Below are 19,053 nucleotides of genomic sequence, written 5' to 3'. Positions count from 1 at the left end.
CTGGTCCATGTCAGCTGCATCTTTTGCCCGGTTTGTGGATTTTCCCATTCAAAAGCAAACAGTTTTCTGTTTTCCTTTTCCAAAGGTATACAAAAGAATGCATCTTTCAAATCAAGCACTCTAAACCACCGATAAGTCTCATTTAATGCTGTTAACAATGTATAAGGATTTGCTACTACAGGATAAATATCCTTAACTATTTGATTTACTGCTCTCAGGTCTTGCACTAACCTATATTCACTCGAGGGTTTTCTGACTGGTAGAATAGGAATATTATACTCAGATTCACATTCTTCCAAAATTTTGTACTCCAGAAATTTATTAATCAATTTCTTTAGTTCCTGTCTAACTTCTGGTTTGATTGGATATTGCTTATTTTTTACTGTCCCTGCTCCTTCCTTTAAGTTTATTTTGACAGGCTCTGCTAGTTTTGATTTACCAGGAATATCTGTTTCCCATACTGTAGGATCACTGCCAAATCCACCTCTGGTGGGATTTCCTGCTCCTTTACCTTTTCTTGTATCATCAAGATTTCTCCCGTTTTTGACTCAGGTATTTTCAAGAAAAATTCTCCTTCCTCAAAAACAATTTGTGCATTTAATTTGGATAACAAATCCCTTCCTAACAAGGGTATCGGACATTCTGGTACATAAAAGAATTCATGTGTAATTATTTTATTTCCAAATTTCAAATCCAGGGGTTGCAGAAATGGCCTGTTTTTTTCTTTCCCTGTTGTTCCTATTATATTGGCTGGTTTTCCTCCAATTTTTCCTTTACAGGTATTTAATACCAAAAATGTCGCTCCTGTATCCACTAAAAATTTAACTTCTTTTTCTCCCAGCTTAATTATAACCAGAGGCTCAGCTGGGTTCCCCTCCGGTCCCCTTCAATCATCTAAAACCAATACTTTGGCTATCTCCTGCTGAACATTTCTATTTTTAGGACAATCCCTTTTCCAGTGTCCTTCCTCCCTACACAAGGCACACTGATTTATTCCTAAGGGGGTATTAAAATTCCGATTACCACAGTTCATACATCCTCCCCTTCCACTGAGCCCTCATCCTCTTCCTCTGCCTCTTCCTCTGCCTGCCATCTCTGTCATTATTGCCAGTAATCTACTTTCCGGTTTTTATTTCCTTTTTTTCTCTGTTATTATATACTTTCCATGCTGCCTCCAGCATTTTATTCAAACTTCTTGAATCCTCTCCCTCAAGTTTCTGGAGTTCCTTTCTTATATCTGGTGCCGATTGGCTCATAAAAATCAAAGCAAATTGTATCTGAGCTGCCTCTGTCTCCATTCTCAGATCAGTATATTTTCTGGCAGCTTCCTTCAGTCTCTCCAGAAATGTTGAGGGAGATTCATTCTTATCTTGTCTCACTTCATATAATTTAGACCAATCCAAAGATTTAGGCATGGCATGTTTAACTCCATATAAAATCCACTTCTGATACCATCTGAGTCTTTCCCTATGTGCCACATTATTTGGATCCCACTGCGGATCCCCAGATGGAAAATTCTGCTCTATTGTTCCACCTGTTATTCCGCTCATCACATCCAACTCTGCCTGTGCTTTGCCAGCTTTTAATACCATTTGCTTCTCTGTATCATCTAACAAATTATCCAGGATCACCTGTAAATTACTCCAGTCTGGATTCTGCATTTGGATTATAGTATCTACCACCCTACCCACTTTTTCAGGATCTTCTCTATAAGTTCCTGCTGCCTGTTTCCAAGCCATCAAATCCATAACTGAAAAAGGTACTTTCACATATACCGGTCCATCACTACCAACTCACTGTCGCAGGGGAGCTATTGTTTGTGTCTGCTGCCGAGCTCTCTGTGAAACAGGAGTATGAATTACAATCTCAGATAATCTCTCTCCACATCTTCTACTCCACTGCTATCTGGTTCATCCGCCTGTTCTCCTGCCCTAGATTCTCGATCCTGATTCCTTTCTTTCGTAGGAGGGGATATATCTAATTCCGGTCCATCATCGATTTCAGAAACAATTCTCTTTTTTAAACAACCTTTCCCGATCTCACAAGTTGAACAACACTTTTTCACTTTCTTATTATCAGCAGTTATAGCCATCATCAAATTATCTCCAACAGTTAACTTGCATTCATCCTGCCAGTCTTTTCTCTGTCTTAAGTAAAAGAACAAATCTACATATGGCATTTCACTCCATTTCCCTTCTCTTTTACAGTACAGCATTAACTGCAGAATAGTGTTATAATTCAGTGTCCCATTTGTGGGCCATTTTTCCTGATCATCCAATATATACAGAGGCCACCAATTATTACAATACTCAATCATCTGGTTCTTTGGCAAATCATCATATAAATCTCCCCAACATGCCAACAAACATCCCGATGGAGAACTTTTTGGGATTTTGTCATTTACAGTAAGATTACCCATGCTTTTACTTTTAAACAACCGAGTTAACTTAGATGCCATGGTATAATTACTTACAGTACAATACACAATTATTCAACTCTGTCACTCCGATCTGTGGATCCAAACTCCACACTCGCTTTCATGCTCAATTGCATGTCTCACCCTTACAACCACAATCACACTTTTCCACAATTATTACTTTGAACAAAGGTATGTAACACAATATTATACACTTCTTAGTTTTCTTCTCAATACACGACCAAAGTAAACACTTCCAAAAAAACCCCACCTTCTAACTTCTTGTTAGAGGCACTACCTTAGAGAACACTACAGCATATAGGTTCTCTTGTCTACACGATTGTCCAACCCTGCAATAGCTTTTGCTTATGTCTTACGGGCAGACGCCTAGGCTTCTATTTCCACAAGGATCCTTTTAGTCCAACCCTGCGCAGCTTTCACCGCGACTGACAGGCAGACCTACTCAGTGGGACTCGAACCCACTGGTGGGACTCTAACCCACTCACTATAGTACACTTATTATAGTGGGACTCTAACCCACCTCCTCCAGTGCACTTACTTTAGTGGGACTCTAACCCACTTACTACAATTACAAAAAAAGAAGTGTCTTACCAAATTCCAAGGAACATCGCAAAGAGCCTTACAGATCGGGGATCGATGGGTATCCCCGAGAAATCCTTGGTGCCAGCTGGAACCAGTCAGGTCCCCGACTCCTCCGGTCTCCTTCAGTGAGGTCCCACCTGGGGTGCCAAAAACTGTTACCGAAATCTCGGAATGAAGAACTTATCAACACCAATGTGATGTAGATAAGCAGACACTTCTTTACTGGTGGCTGGGTGCGTGAGTGAGTCCTCTCACGATCAACGCACACCATGGTTCAAAATCATACACCTTATCTAGGACTTACTCATACACATTCATTAAGTATTCATGCATAAACATAGTATTTCCCGAAAATCATTAACATACTCTCCTCCCATATCCGATTCTGCACAGTAAAGGTTAGAAAGGTCTGGAAATGGGTCTGATGTATTATTCGGGTAGGTGGTACATGAGTCGGTGGTCGCATTGTCCCCTGCCGGAGTTACCTTTCACTTAAGGTAACTGTTTCTTGGCAGGTAACTACAAGTTGCTTCACTCGACTCTCCCCAGTTCACATTAATTCTCATTTTGACATTTTAGTACATTCTCCTAGGTTACATATAAACAATCACCTTGAATCTTAAGTCTGTTATCTAAGTTCTAAACTTTCCTACTAGGTGATTCTGACCAATTCCTTCGGCCTTGGTAGGGGGTTATACAGAGGATTTCATAGCAGCTATTGCTGTACAAATACAAGTTTCATTAAAATATTTCTTATAACCCTATATTCCTATTAAAATAGCTCTATAAAATCAAATGTGGTTAATTAATCTAACTTATTAGCAAATCTGCAACACGATGGGGTGCCTAGGACAGGGTGCTGCAGTCCAGGGGGAGTCTGGGGCAGGGCATCGGCTCCAGGCGAGGGCCCAAGGCAGGACATCGGGTCCGGCGGGGGCCTGGGGGAGTCCCGGGCAGAGTAACAGGGATCCTGAGATAGGATGGGGGAGTCTGGGGAGGGGTCTAGGTCAGGATAATGGGGATCCTAGGGAGGTCTGAGGCAGGATACTGGGGGTGGGGTGGGGGCCTGGGGCAGGATACGAGGGTCTGCGGTGGGGTCCTTGCCAGGACACCAGGGTCCAGGGGAATCCTGAAGGAGTCTGGGGCAGGATACTGGGGCCCCGGGGGGGTCTAGGGCAGGATACTGGGGCCCGGAGGGGGAGTCCTGGGCGGGGAGTGGGTCCAGAGCAGGACACCGGCACCAGGAGCTCCGGGGGCGCTATGCCGGGGCCCCACGCTCCCTCACTGCACGGCGTGCTGCGCATGCGCGACGCGCGGCCGCACCAAGCGCGGGGGTGGGGCCAGAGCGGCGGGGCGGGGCCATGGGGCGGGGCGGGGCCAGCGGGGCAGGGGCGGAGCTCGAAGGCACGGCTTGGGCGGGGCGACAGCGCAGTTGCCCGGGCGATGGTAGGCGGGGCTAAAGGAGGGGGCGTGTCCTGCGCAGTGGCGCATGCGTAGCGGCCACCGGTATCGGCGAGCCGGGTGCTGGTGCCGCCATGTCGGGCCGCGGGAAGCTGATCGCGGTGCTGGGGGATGAGGACACGGTGACCGGGTTCCTGCTGGGCGGCGTGGGCGAGCTGGACAAGCACCGGAAGCCCAACTTCCTGGTGGTGGAAAAGGAGACCAGCCTGGCCGAGATCGAGGAGACTTTCCGGTAGGCCCTGCGGCGGGGGGGGGGGAGGGGGACCGCGGGGCCGGGCGGGAGGGCCAGGAATGGGGGGGTCCTGGGGCCTAGGGTGGGTCCCAGGGGTGGAGGAGGTCTGGGGGTTGGGGAAGGTTCCCGGGGGATGGGATGTCCCGGGAGTGAGGGAGGCCAGCGACACGGGGTGGGTCCCGGCCAGGAGTCCCCGGTAGGGAGGAGGGGTCTGGAGCGGGACAGGGGGTCTCAGCAGTCCTTGGAGGGGGGGTCGGTGTCTCAGGGGTCCCTGTCAGGAGTCTGGTGCGAGGTGGGGGCGAAACCCCGGAGCCCTGGGGGCGGGGGGGGATGAATCACGGGGGTGCCTGGGGAGCCCAGTCCCTGACCCTCCCTTCCCGTCCCCAGGAGCTTCCTGAACCGGGAGGACATCGGGATCATCCTGATCAGCCAGTGCCTGGCAGAGCTGATCCGGCATGCAGTGGAGGCGCACGCCCGGCCCCTGCCCGCCATCCTGGAGATCCCCTCCAAGGAGCACCCCTACGACCCTGCCAAGGACTCTGTCCTGCGCCGTGCCCGCGGTGTCTTCAGCCCCGAAGACCTGCGCTAGGGACCCCTATGACACCACCCACCCACTCCGGGGTGCTGCTTAGGGGGGGGTCTGCGGGTGCTGGCACCCCAGCCTGGGGTCCTCAACCCACCCCAGGGTCCCCACACCACCCCAGCGTGCTGCTGAGGGGGTCTGTGGGTGATGGGGGCGTCCCAGCAGTGCCTGGTGACACTTGCTCAGCTGTCCCGTGACAAGCGCTGGAAGAGGAAGTGGCACTGCAGCCTTGCCTATCGCTGCCGGATCCTGCCGGATCCTTGCCCGCTGTGGCCGGTGAGGGCAAGGAGGACAACCTTGGAGGGATGTTGATGGTGGGGGACACCCCAAGGGCACCAGGCACTTGTGCTGTCACCGTGACCATGACCCGCCCCATTGGCAGCACCCTGGGAAGTGGGGCTGGTATTTATTGAACTCCCCGGTGTGCCCAAATGTCTTTTGTGTCTCCCCCTTCAGTGTCCCCAAGACATGCTGTCACTGTTCACTGCGTGCTCTGCTCTGTGGGTCGCACGGTGGGGCTGTGGGAGCTAACAGCGCCTGGAAGCTCGGTGTCTTCCTGGGAGGGTGAGGGTGGGGGGACTGGCATGTGGCATGGGGACACGCTGTGGGGTGTGGAGGGACAAGAACGGGGCACGTGGGAGGCTGTGGGGCACAGGGGGTGGACAGGCTGTATGTAGGACAAGGACACGCTATGGGGCACAGAGGGAGGACACATGCTATGGGGCACAGCAGGGGTGGAGAGAGTGGTGTGTCTTTAGGACATGCTGTGGGGCATGGGGGGAGGACAGGGACACGCTAGGCACAGGGTGGGGGGGCAGGCCATGGTGTGGGGACATGGGACAGGGCTGTAGTTTGGGGACATGCTGTGGAGGGCAGAGACACGCTATGAGGCAAGTAAGGGGGACATGCTGTGGGACAGGGGGCAGAGGACAGGCCATGGTGTGGGCACTGGAGGGACTGGGATCCCCAGCAGGTGATTCCTCACACACACACCCCCAGCATCCTGCCCCCTAGCCCCAGGGGTATGTACCCCCCAGTTCCCCATGCCCACCCTCCCCCATGTCCCCATCCTCCCCATCCTGCTGGCAGTGGAATCAGGGTGTAGCAGCCCCCTGGGCTGGGGTGTGTGTCATTAGTACCTGGGGAACAGCTTGGGGGCCAGGTCTTCTGTGTGTGTGTGTGTGTGTGTGTGTGTGTTCAGTGGGGACCCCCTCTGTCCCAGGGTGTGGGTCTGGCTATGACTGGGGCGGGGGTGGGGGTGGAAGTCCCCCAAACGCCTGGCTGCCCCCTAAGGTCGGCAGGACAGCACTGCAGTACTGGGCATATATACACATGTGTGGGCACACACATGCATGGCACACGTGTGCAGCTAGTTGCATGTGCAAAGAAAGCAGTTAGCCAATTGCACACATACACGTGCTTGCATGTGCAAATATGCATGCACACACCATGCATGCACACACAACTGCATGCACAGATGTGCATGCATGCACACACATGCACATACATTCGCATGCATGGCCACATGCACGAATACACATACATGTGCATGCAAATGTGCATACACACATTGCACATGCAAATGTGCATGCATGAATGCACACAAATACACAAATCTACACAGACACATACACGTGCACACACATGCACACAGACACACATGTATGCACACCTGTTTGCATGCACACCCCCCAACACACACCTGCCTGCACACCCATGCACCCGGGGGGGGGCTGTGGGTGCCCCCGCCCATCCCCACGGCCGGACGTGTTGATCCTCTTTGTCCCCAAAGCAGCTTAGCGCAGCTCAGCACCAGGACGCCCCGACACCCGCCCTTGCACACAGACCCGGGTGTGCACACGGGTGCTCATGCCCTGACCCTGGCCCTTCGGGTGTGCACACGTGTGCCCACGCTTTGACCCCAGCCCTTGCACACGCACCCAGGTGTGCACGTGGGAGCTCATGCTCTGACACCCACCCTTGCACACACACACAAGTGTGCACAAGGACAGGGCGTGCAGGGCTGGGGCCACACGTGCACACACCCCTGTGCAGGCAGCCTGGCAGTGCAGGCAGGTCATGCAACAGGCAGTAGAAGCAGGCTGGCATGGCAGGTAGTGTGGGCAGCACAGGCAGTGCAGGCAGCCTGGCAGTGCAGGCAGCCTGGTAAGCGATACTCCAGGCATTGCAGGCAGTGCAGTCCCAGCAGCACAGGCAGTGAAGGCACGAATTCTGCCAGCTGTACAGATAGTGCAGGCAGGTCATACTTGCAGGTAGCAGAGACAGTGCAGATGGTGCAGGCAGGGGATGCTCCAGGCAGCACAGGAAGTACAGGCAGCAAAGATAGCACAGGCAGGGGAAGAAGTGCAGGCAGGTGAAGCTCCCAGACAGTGCAGGCAGCACAGGCAGTGAAGGCAGCTGATCTCCCCAGGCAGTGCAGGCAGCAGATACCTCAGGCAGTGCGGGCAGGAGACACCCCCAGGCAGCACAGGCAGGGTAGGCAGGCGGTACCCCGGGCAGGGCAGGCAGTGCGGGCAGCGCGGGCAGGGCAGGCAGCGCAGGCAGGGCAGCCCCGCCCGCCGCGGCTCAGCCCGCCGCCGCCCCCGCTGATCCGCCCCCCCCGTCCCGGGCCGGGCAGGGGCAGCAGCGCCGGGGGCGGCGGCGCCGGGCAGGTAAGGGGGGGGCCGGGCCGGGGGGGGGGGAACCGGGGGGCCGGGGGGGGGAACCGGGGCCCTGGGGTGGGGGTCCCGGGCCGGAGGGCAGCCTGCGAACGGGGGGGTAGTCCAGACTCCTGGGTCCTCTGCCGGGGGGTGGGTCTGGCTGCGGCAGCGCGGGGGGACCCCCCGAGGGATCCCGGGGTAGGAGGGGACCCCGCGTCTCCCCTCTGCCCCCCAACGCGGGGGGGGACCCAGCGGGGCAGCATGGGGACCCCCCCTATCCCGCTGTCGGGGGTGTCGGGGTGGCAGATGGGGAAAGCCCCCCTCCCCCTGCCCTAATTAGCCGCAGCTAATTGCGGGGGGGCGGGGGGGTTGGGGTGGCAGCACCAGCATCTGGCTGGTGGGGGCGCCATATGGTCCCCACCCCCACAGCCGGGGAGGCTGGAGGGGACCCCAGCCCTGCAGACCCCGCGGGGGTGCACAGCACAGGGTGTAGGGCACGCGGTGCGGGAGGGGACGGGGCGGGGGGTACGCAGCTGTCCCACAGGGAGCGGGGCCGGCCTGGCATAGGCACATCACCCCCTGCATCGCCGGGGCCCAGCCAGCCCCCAGTCCCCGAGGCTGGTGAGACCACCGGGACGGGGACACTCTGGTAACAGGGGCACCCAAGCACAGGGTCCTGTGGTGGGGACCCATGGGATGGGAACAGGGACGGGACATGGGCATGGGGACCCCAGGAGAAGGGAACCCTGGGGACAGGGACCCAAGGGTGGGGACAAGCATGAAGACCCCAAGGGAATAGGACCCTAGGGGAAGAGAACCAGGGATGGGGACCTGAGGGTGGCAGGCATGAGTCCATGGCTGATGGGACACAAAGGTGGGGGCACAAGGGGCAAGGGATGGGGACACAGAGCCGGGGTGCCAGCCCTGCTCCGTGCCAGCCCCACTCCTTCCTTCCCGGCTGCAGGCTGCCACCGAGGGCCCCGTCCCCGGTTCCCGGTCCCCATGGAGGCACCGTCCTGCCCGGCCCTCCTGGCTGCCTGCCTGGCACTGCAGCTGGCCACAGGTGAGCATGAGCAGAGGTGGCACTGAGGATGCTGGGGACACCGGGGGTGGTTGGGGGCATGGAGGTGGGAGGGACGCAGTGGCTGGTGAGGACAGTGACCTGGGCCATGGGGACCTGGGGAAGGGGACCCTGGGGGTGGCAGCCATGAGAGGTGGGGACCCAAGAAAGGGCATCCAAGGTACAGGGTCACCAGGGAATAGGGACCTGGGGAAGGGGAACCTGGAGGTGGAGACCGTGGAGGTGGCAACCATGAGAGATGGGGACCAAGGGGACAGGTTCACCAAGGAATGGGGGCCTGGGGAAGGAGACCCTGGAGTTGGGGACCCTACGTTATAGGGATCCTGGGAGTGGCAGCCATGAGCAGGGACCCAGGGGATGGGGTCACCAGAGAGGGGGGACTTGAGGAAAGGGGCCCTGTAGTTGGGGACCCAAAGATGGGCATCTGTGTGTAGGGACCCTGGGGATGGGGACTTGAGAGTGAGGGACTTGAGGGCATGAGGACCAAAGGGTGGGGACCCAGGGGGATGCTGTGACCCAGAGATGGGGGTCCAGGGAGTGGGACACAGGTGACAGTGACCTAGAGGCATGGGGACTGAAGAGTGGGAAGTTGGGAGTGGGGATCATGGACATGGGGACCTTAAGGCGTGGGGACCTGGGCGTGGGAATATGGGATGTGGGGAACCAGGGGCTGGGGACCCAAAGATGATCATCTAGGGGACGGGGACCTCAGGGATGGCAATCAGGAGCTGGAGACCCCTGGGGATGTGTACCCCATGGGCAGGGAGACAGGGGATGGCTGGACACACGTCCCTGTCCCTGACCCCACGGTGGCAGCAGCCTGGGGCGACGGGTGCAGCAGCTTTGGGAACCTGTTCACGGAGATCGCAGAGAACAGCGCCCATGGGAGCCTGGTGGCCCAGCTGCCGGCGGCAGGGGACACAGGCAGTGCTGGGCTCCAACTCTGCCTGGCTGGTGCCGACGCCATTTGGTTCTACCTGGATGGCCGCAGTGTGCGGCTCAACGTCTCGGCTGAGCGGGCCCTGGACCGTGAGGTGCTGCCACCACCCTGTTCCAGTGCACTGCCCTCCATCCTGCACCCATCATGCACCCATTGTGTGTCCACCTGCCTCCATCCTCTGTCCATCCTCCATCCACCTGCACCCACCCATCCTATGTCCATTCTCCATCCATCCTGCCTCCATCCACTTGCCTCCATCCTGCCTCTATCATGTGTCCACCTGCTTCCAGCCAGCATCCATCCTTCGGTCATCCTGACTCCACCCTGCACCCATCATGTGTCCAGCTGCATCCCTTCTCCATCTGCCATGTCTCTACCCACCTCCATCATGTGTTCATCTGCCTCCATCCTCCAACAGTCCAGCCTGAATCCTCTGTCCACCCTCTCCCCACCCTCCATCTATCCTCTGTCCATCCTCCATCCACCTTCTATCCATCCTCCGTCCATCCTCTGTCCATCTATCCATCCTACATCCATCCTGTGCTGCCCTCCATCTCGTGTTCGTGCTGTATCTACCTGCTACACCCTCATCCAGCCAGCACCTAGCCTGCACCTACCTGGGTGGGGGACCCCTTGGGGGTGGCCCCATGGGGCAGCCCTCCTGTGTCCCCCTGCCTGATGCCCCATCCCTTACAGGAGCTGGAGTCCCCGGTGTTGATGGTGGCCCTGACGTGTGCCGAGGATGGCTTCTCCCCGGTATGGCCACCATGTCCTTGGGAAGTCCAAGGGGCACTGGCTGCTCCATGGGGCATGGTCCCACTCTGGGTCACCCCTGTGTCCTCCCTCCATGTCCCCCAACAGGTTGAGTACCGGATCATCGTCCAGGTCCTCAATGAGAATGACAACCGGCCTCACTTCCAGGGAGCCACTGTCCTCACCCACAACATCAGCGAGGTGCCAGGACAGGGATGGGGACAGGGATGGGCACCAGGACAGGGATGGCCATGGCCATGGATTGGGGATGGGGATGGGGACAGGGATGGGGATGGCCACCGGGACAAGGGGTGGTTGTAGGCATGGGCATGGGGACAGGGATGAGGGTGAGGACAGGGATGGGGACAAGGATGCAGATGGGCACCAGGACAGGGGCATCATAAGCATGGCCATGGGGACAGGCTTGGGCACTGGGACAGGAATGGGGACACAGACAGCACTGGCCATGGGCACAGGCACAGGCATGGGAATAGGGATGGTGGGGATGGGGACAGGGCTGGTGCTGGGAGAAGGTGGGATGCCCAGGAGGGATGGGGATACTCAGGAAGGACAGGGACACCCAAGAGGGGTGGGGACAGCCAGAAGGGACAGAGGACACCCAAGAGGGATGGGGACACCTATATGGGTCTGGGGCCTCTGGCGTGTGTTTGGGGATGCGGGTGGTGACGGGTCGGTGCCATCAGCTGGCGGCCGTGCACTCGGTGGTGTTCAGCACACAGGCAGAGGACGCGGACGGGGACACGCTGATGTACGTCATCGACACGGCCTCGGTGAGCCCGGGGGCGGGGATGAGGGGGGATGCAAGGCCACGCGGGGGCGGCGGGGGGGGATGGGGCCATCTGCCAGCACTGAGCCCCTTGCCTGCCCCCAGCCCGACGCCAGGTTCTTCCGCATCGACCTGCCCAACAGCGGGAAGGTGGTGCTGGCACGTGCCCTTGACTTCGAGAGCAGGCAGCAGCTGGAGGTGGTGGTCACCGCTGTGGTGAGCCCCCCATGACCGTGGGAGCCCCTGCCCACGCCAAACTGCTGACGTGGGGATGGGGACCCTGCACCTGCCCCGTGTCCCTGTGTCTCCTCATGCCCATGCCATTGCCACCCTGTCTCCAGGTAACCCCACTGCCATGGGTCTGAGGACCTCATGGTCATGCCATGTCCCCTCTGCCTAGCCCATCATATCCCTGCATCCCTCATGTCCCTACCATCTCCACCCTGTGTCCATGCAGCCCCACTGCCGTGGGTCTGGGGACTTCATGGACATGCTGTGTCACTGTGTCCCCTCTGCCCACACCATCTCCACCCCATGTCCATGCAGCCCCACTGCTGTGGGTCTGGGGGCCTTGCAGCCATGCCATGTTTCTGTGTCCTCTTTGCCCACCCCATCTCCACCCCACGTCCCTGCATCCCTCAAGTCCATGCCATCTCCACTGTGTGTTCCTGTGTCCCTTGTGCCCACTCCATCTCCACCCTATGTCCATGCAGCCCCACTGCTGTGGGTCTTCAGACTTCATGGATATGCTGTGTCACTGTGTCCCCTCATATCCCTGCCACCTCTACCCCACATCTCCCCTGTCCGCACCATCTCCATCCCAGGTCCCTACATTGCTTGTGCCCATGGCGTCTCCACCCTGTGCCCACGCAGCCCCACTGCTGTGAGTCTGGGGACCTTGCACCCACCCCATATCACTGTGTTCCCTCTGCCCATGCTATCTCCACCCCATGTCCATGCAGCCCTGCTGATGTGGGTCTGGGGACCTTGTGGATATGCTGTGTCCCTGTGTCCCCTCTGCCCATGCCATTTTTACATTTTACATGTCCCTGTGTCTCTTGTGTCCCTGCCATTTCCACCCCATGTCCCTGTGGCCCCTTATGCCCATTCCATCACCACCCCATGTCCATGCAGCGCCACTGCCATGCATCCGGGGACCTCATGGCCATGCCATGTCACCTCTGCCCATCCCATGTCCCTGCATCCCCTCTTCCCACGCCGTCTCCACGCTATGCCTGTGCAGCCCCACTGCTGGGGCTCTTGGGACTTTGTGCCCATGACACATCCTTGGGGGCCCCCGTGCCCACCCCATACCCAGCACTTCCCACTGCCATGCCACAGGGACAGTGCACACGTGTGGGTGTGACCCTCACCCCAGCATGGCCCCCCCATGCCCGCTGGCCTATCCCCACTGTCCCTGCTAATTGGGGGTGACATGATCCCGTCAGCCCCTGGCACCTGCCCTCAATCCCCCTCATTTCCTTAATGGGCCACTGGCACCTGCCCCCCCGCACCAGTGGGCACCGCTTGGGGGGGGCACCACCCCTGTCCCACCCACCAGCACCCCATACCCAGGGCTGAGACCTCTGGGAACCCCCACCATGTCCTGAACTGGTGACCTCATTCCTGCTGCAGCGTGGGGGTTCATGTCACATGGGTGTCCCTGTCCCCTGGAGGTCCCTGTGCCCTGGCCAGGCAGCACCCCTCCCATTTTCCAGCAGACTCAGTGGCTCAGCACAGGCAGGGCTTGCCCCCCAGCAGGGGAGCCATCTGCCCCCAGGGCATCCATCCATCCGTCCATTCGTGTGTCTGTCCCCAGGAGATGAACACCAAGGAGCGGTTCAATGCCTCTGCCCACATCCGGGTGAATGTACTGGATGGGGATGACCAGTACCCCCCAGTTCCTGCCCTGCACTCCCCGCACCCACCATGGCCTCACCATCTGCACCAGCCCCATCTACACCGCCAATGTCACAGAGGGCCAGCTCCAGGTGGGGACATGGGGATGCTGGGGGTGGGTGGCCAGGTGGGGGGAGTCCTGCAGGGCTGAGCTGGCTGTGTCCCCCCCACCCAGGGGGGACCCCTGAGCTTCAGCCCTGGCTCTGTCTACGCTGAGGATGGGGACAGGGGCTTGAGGGCGGCCATCACCTACTCCCTGCTGGCAGGTATGGGCACAGGTGGGCAGGGACACGGGTGGGCAGGGACATGTGGGCATGGGTGGGTAGGGATACACGGACACATGGACACAGGTGGGCAGGGACATATGGGCAGGGCACAAAGACATAGGTGGGCATCGGTGGGTGGGTGTGCATGGGCAGGGACACCCAGACACGGGTGGGAAGGTACACGGGCGGGTGTGGGTAGGCATGGCTGGGTGGGTATGAGTGGGCATGGACATGGGTGGGCAGAGCTGGCCACAGTGCCTGGGTTAGGGGTTCACAGGGCAGTGCCCTCCTGCACCCCCCAGTCCCTGGGGCAGGCAGTGCCGGGGGGGTCTGTGTCGGAGGGTGGGTGCAGGCACAATCCAATTGCCAGGATCCAATGGGACCTTGCAAGTGCAAATTGTATAAAGGGATTGAGAAGGGGGGGGCCTAATCCAACCCCCCCGTTACAGGGGGGGCTGCAGCGTGACTGGGGCGGGAGGGCACACTCTGGCACACCCAAGGGTGCTCCAGCACCTGAGGGGTTAAACACCCCGTATTGGTGTTCAGTGGGTTAATAAGGGACACACACACACACCATGTGCCCCTCCAAAATAGGGGGGGTGCCCTCCCAGCCCTGGGGGGCCAGGTATGAAGGTGAGGGCGATGACACACACATTAGGGACCCTCCCTCAGGAATGGCCAGGGCAGGGGGGGGAGTTTCCCACAATGCCTTTTGGCAGGGTGTGGGTGACGGGGTGTGGGGGGTTCCCCAGTTTAGCCTCAGTGGGGGCGTGTGTGTGTGTCCTCAGGGCAGGAGAGCGGCCGCTTTCACATCGACAACATGACAGGAGCCATCACGCTGCTGCAGGCGGTGGAGAGCAGCCGGAGCACACCTGCTATCAGCCTCAGCATCATGGTGGGGGGCTGGAGGGGCTGGGGGTCCCTGGGGTGGTGGGTGCTGAGGGACACCCATGGCGTGGGGGCTGGGGTGCTGCCAGGCAGCACCCATGGATGCAGGAGACTGGGTGGCAGCGGGTCAGACCTGGGTGTCCCCCACCCCTCAGACCTGGGTCCTCCCCTTAACACCCACACCCCCCCAGGCCTCGCAGGTAAACGACGCCAACAAGTATGCAGTGACACAGGCGGTGGTGCGGGTGCTGGCTGCCAACCGGCACCCGCCACGCTTCGCCCACCCGATGTACCAGGCCTTCGTCCCCGCTGGCGCCCGTGAGGCTGCCCTCCTCCTCACCTTCGGTGGCCACGTGCTGGCCCTGCGCGCCCATGACCCTGACTTCCCTGAGGTGGGAGACCAGTGGGCGAGCGGGCGGGGGTCTGGGCAGGGGATGCAGGCAGGGATGCCAGTGGGGATGCGGGCAGGGGTCTGGGCAGGGGATGCAGGTAGGAGTGCAGATGGGGATGTGGGCAGCGGTCTGGGCAGGGGATGCAGGCAGGCATGCCGGTGGGGATGCGGGCAGGAGTCTGAGCAGTGTATGTGGGCAGGGATGCAGGCAGGGGATGCAGGTAGGGGCACAGGCAGGGATGTAGGCAAGGGTGCAGGCAGGGTTGCAGGTGGGGATGTGGGCAGGGCATGCAGGCAGGAGATGAGGGCAGGGGATGAGGACAGGGGTTTGGGCAGGGCTGTAGGCAGGATGCTCAGCAGGGTGCCCCCCCCCCCACGCAGGGTGTGAACCCCCAGGTGCAGTACAGCCTGCGCCCCAGCACCAACCACAGCCAGCTCTTCCAGGTGATGCCCAACGGGCTGTTGGTGGCCCGCGCCGACCGCCTGCGGCCTGCCCAGACCTACCGCCTGCAGGTGGGACATGGCGGGGCAGGGGGGCACCAGGGTTGGGGGACACAGGGGACACTGGGAGGCATTAGGGTCACCAGGGCTGGGGGGGCGCTGGGGGGCTGGGGGTACTGAGGGCTAGGAGACACTGGGGGAAGAACCCAAGTGTCTGGGGGCAGGGCAGGAGGGACCCTGTGTCCCCCCTCTGGTGTCACTGCCTTGTCCCCAGGTGCTGGCAAGGGATGAGGAGTCGGGGGAGACAGCGAACACCACAGTGGAGCTGGAGGTGCTGTGGCCAGGGCAGGCGGGTACGGAGTGGGGGGGGGCTGTCTGTGCCCCCATGGGGATCCCCTCCTGCCCCATTGCCCTGTGACCCCCCCCCAGGGTCCCCCCTGCCCCTTTGCCCTGTGACACCACCCCCAGGGTCCCCCCCGCCCCTTTGCCCTGTGACCCGCCATGGGATGGGGTCCCGTCTTGCCCCATAGCTTAGTGACACACACCACCTGGGTCCCCTCCTGCCCCAAAGCACCAAGGCCCCCCCCCAGCAATGGGGTCCCCCCTGCCCCTTTGCCCTGTGACCCGCCATGGGATGGGGTCCCATCTTACCCCATAGCTTAGTGACACACACCCCCAGGGTCCCCTCCTGCCCCAAAGCACCAAGGCCCCCCCCCAGCAATGGGGTCCCCCCTGTCAGGCTCCCCCAACCCCCAGCAGCGTGCCCCCCCCCCCTCCACTCTCACCTGTCCCCACAGCCCCACGAGACCCTTCAGAGATGGGGCCAGGCCGGAGCTCGGTGAACACGGCAGTGCTAGCAGGGGGGCTGGGGGCCCTGTTGCTCCTCACCGCCGCCAGCCTCTTCCTCGTCATGAGGCTGATGAAGAAGCGCCAGCGGCAGCAGGAGACAGCTGACCGGGCAGCACTGGCCATCGAGAAGCACCCCAACGTGGTAGGGGCCTCCCAAAAGCCCCCCCACAGCCCAACATCCCCCAGCACCCACCCTGCACCCCCCAACACCCCCGGACCCCCAGTTCTCCCTGCACCCCAAGCCCCCCCATCCTGTCCCTGACCACCACCCCCAGCTATATTCCTAGCTCTACAGCGCGGGGGGTGGGGGTGGTGTCTTCAAAAGTAGAGTCGAGCTGGGAAGGGCAGGGGCCCCTCCGTGCCTCAGTTTCCCCACCTGACGCCTCTGTCCCTCTCTCCGCTCCCACAGAGCCTGAGGTGGTTCCAGCCGGTGAGTGCTGGGGGTGGTTCCAGCCGCTGACACCACCCCCCCCCCCCAAGGGTGGGGAGACTGCCCTGACAACCCCCTCACAAAGGGTGCTGGGGCAGGGGCAGCACAGCATCACCCTGTTCTGAGCCCCCCCCAAAAGGGTGCTGGGGGGTCCCTGTGCCGGTGCAGGGTGCCGGGGGGGTGACCCATGGTGGGGGTGGGTCCCATGGGGGGGGACCCCTGACCCCTCTGTACCCCCCTGCAGGTCCCTGCCGGCAAGTCGTCCCCGAGCCCCCCCAACCTCTACTACCCCAACGAGGGGTACAGTGAGGGGGGCGAGGCCGCCCCACCACCACCACCACCACCACCGCCACCACCACCACCACCGCCTCCCCCTCCGCCTGCCCCCCAGCTCCCCCCAGTCCCCAAACCCCAGGCAAACTCAGTGGGGCGGCCGGGGGGGGTCCCCGGGGGGATCCCCACAGGAGTCTCCTCCCCCTGCTCCAGCCAGCCCCCCCAGCCCGAGCGAGGTGGTGGGGGGCGGCGGGGAGGCAGGGGGCAGCCCTGCAGTGGGGGGTCGGCGCGGGGGGCCCCCAGCGGTGCTGCCAGCGCTGGAGGAGGTGAGCGAGGAGAGCCTGGAGGAGGCGGCGATGGGGGGCCCCAGGGTGCCCCCCACCCTGCTGCAGCTGCTGGAGGACTCCATCGAGTGCTGAGGGGGGGGGCGCAGGGTGGCCGGGGGGAGCGCAGCTGCTGTCGCGATGGCACCAATAAACACCTGGAGCGACAGCGGGGGCTCCCTGGGGCGGGGAGGCACTGGAGGGGGGGTCACAGCCCCCAGCCGGAGGCACTGGGATGCACTGGGGGTTCGGGCCCCCTCCGGCTCCGCTCGCCCCCGGCGCGCCCCCACGTGGCATCTCCCGCGCTCCCGTTCCCTCCGCCACGCCCCGGGGCGGGGCCACCATCGTCCCGCCCCTTAAAGGCCCCGCGCGCGTGAAGCGGGCGCTGCCCCACGGCCCGGCTGCGCGAGTCCCGGAGTGCCACGGGGTTTGGGTGCTGGGACGCCGGGGTGCGGAGGGCCTTGGGGTCCCTGGGTACCATGAGGGTCCATGGGTGTCTGCTGGCTGCCACAAGGGTCCCTAAGCACCATGGGGGTCCTTGGTGTTGCCATGGGGTTCTTGTCCCGTGCATGGGGTGGGGGTGTCAATGGCTTTGAGTGCTGGGTCCCTGGGGTGTAGAGAGCCTTGGGGTCCCCCTGGGTGCCACAGGAGTCCACTGGGTACTATGAAGGTACCAGCATGCCATGGGTGTCCCTGGCTGCCACAAGGGTCCCTGTGTGCCATGGGTGTCCCTGGAGTGCCATGGGGTCGCTGTCCCGTGCATGGGGTGGGGTTGCCATGGGGCTCTTGCTGAGGTCCCTGAGGTCCTCAGGCACAGGGGTCAGGGGTTGCTGGTGTCCCCTGGGTGGGGTCCCCATTCCCCCAACCCGTGACCCCAGGGCTGTGAGTGGCCGTGGGCGGCCCTTGCTAAGAGGCTTGTGTGGCTGTTTGTCACTAATCTCCGGGGTCACCATCACTGTCACCCCACCAGGACCCGGCACCCACCCTGTGCTGGGGGGCACCCACGGGTGACACACCCAGGTGTGCGAATATGCACGTGTGGGTGAAACATGCCTGTGTTCACCCAGGGGTGGGCACACCTCCTGACACTGGGGACCACCTGTGCTGGAAGCACTGGGAGCCCTGGAAGCACTAGGGTGCAGTGGGAGCACAAGGGCCACTCACGGCCCTGTGCCTGGCACAGCCCTTCCTGCCTTGCACACCTGCCTCCCACTCTGTGCATCCCCTCCTGCCTCACACACTTCTCGTTTCCTTTGCGCACTCACTTCCCACCCTGCACCCCACACACACACACTCCCCTTTTCCCTTGCACACCCCCTCCACCTTGGACACTCACCTCCTACACCCCTTCCACCCCATTCAGTTCTATTCCACTTTGCACACCCACCTCCCACCCTGTGCAATCCCCACCCGCCTTGCACCCCCCACCTCCTACCTGGCATACTCCCCTTTTCCCTTGCACACTTGCTTCCCACCTTGCACACTCACTTCCCGCCTTGCATACTCCTCCCCACCCCACATGCTCCCCTTTTTACTTGCAACCCCCCTCCCACCTTGCACACCCCCTTCTGCCCCAGGAAATTCCTGCCCATGTTGCACCACCCCCCTTGCACACCTACCTCCACTCCATTCAATCCCCTCCTCCCTTGCACCCCCCACCACTGCCTGTCCTGCACACTCCCCTTTGCACTTGCACGCCCAGTGCCTGCCTTGCACCCCCTGTTCTGCCCTGAGCAATTCCCTCCCGCCTTGCACCCACCTCCCACCTTGCACACTC

General features: G+C 60.6%; 2 protein-coding genes across 5 annotated transcripts; both read left to right on the top strand.

The window, feature by feature from the left end:
• The first annotated feature begins 4,471 nt into the window (after positions 1 to 4,471).
• Positions 4,472 to 5,779, top strand: ATP6V1F (ATPase H+ transporting V1 subunit F). The gene is made up of 2 exons (XM_055808786.1): positions 4,472 to 4,712; positions 5,100 to 5,779. The coding sequence occupies exons 1-2, from the start codon at positions 4,555 to 4,557 to the stop codon at positions 5,299 to 5,301; spliced, it is 360 nt and encodes a 119-aa protein (XP_055664761.1). The 5' UTR covers positions 4,472 to 4,554; the 3' UTR covers positions 5,302 to 5,779.
• A 5,842-nt stretch (positions 5,780 to 11,621) lies between these two features.
• Positions 11,622 to 17,729, top strand: LOC114013880 (cadherin-related family member 5-like). 4 transcript variants are annotated; one of them, XM_055808782.1, is made up of 10 exons: positions 11,622 to 11,732; positions 13,336 to 13,507; positions 13,591 to 13,681; positions 14,470 to 14,576; positions 14,761 to 14,961; positions 15,342 to 15,473; positions 15,676 to 15,754; positions 16,199 to 16,389; positions 16,660 to 16,680; positions 16,925 to 17,729. In XM_055808782.1, exons 2-10 carry the CDS (start codon positions 13,385 to 13,387, stop codon positions 17,651 to 17,653), a joined length of 1,674 nt encoding a protein of 557 aa, XP_055664757.1. In that variant the 5' UTR covers positions 11,622 to 11,732; positions 13,336 to 13,384; the 3' UTR covers positions 17,654 to 17,729. The 4 variants fall into 4 exon arrangements, with proteins under 4 accessions (XP_055664757.1, XP_055664756.1, XP_055664759.1 ...); XM_055808781.1 differs by having other exon boundaries at positions 16,199 to 16,392; positions 16,925 to 17,725; XM_055808784.1 differs by lacking the exon at positions 16,660 to 16,680.
• The last annotated feature ends 1,324 nt before the right edge of the window (positions 17,730 to 19,053 follow it).

This window comes from Falco peregrinus, chromosome 6, assembly GCF_023634155.1.
Source record: "Falco peregrinus isolate bFalPer1 chromosome 6, bFalPer1.pri, whole genome shotgun sequence".
Classification (NCBI taxonomy): domain Eukaryota; kingdom Metazoa; phylum Chordata; class Aves; order Falconiformes; family Falconidae; genus Falco; species Falco peregrinus.
This window is presented reverse-complemented; position numbering and strand designations above follow the sequence as displayed.

Bases quoted from the DNA above. Each gene is read 5' to 3' on its own strand.
- ATP6V1F (XM_055808786.1), top strand. From the start codon at position 4,555: ATGTCGGGCCGCGGGAAGCTGATCGCGGTGCTGGGGGATGAGGACACG. The intron at 4,713-5,099 runs GTAGGCCCTGCG...TCCCGTCCCCAG, and splicing joins GAGATCGAGGAGACTTTCCG to GAGCTTCCTGAACCGGGAGG.
- LOC114013880 (XM_055808781.1), top strand. From the start codon at position 13,385: ATGTACTGGATGGGGATGACCAGTACCCCCCAGTTCCTGCCCTGCACT. The intron at 13,682-14,469 runs GTATGGGCACAG...GTGTGTCCTCAG, and splicing joins CACCTACTCCCTGCTGGCAG to GGCAGGAGAGCGGCCGCTTT. The intron at 14,577-14,760 runs GTGGGGGGCTGG...ACACCCCCCCAG, and splicing joins CTATCAGCCTCAGCATCATG to GCCTCGCAGGTAAACGACGC.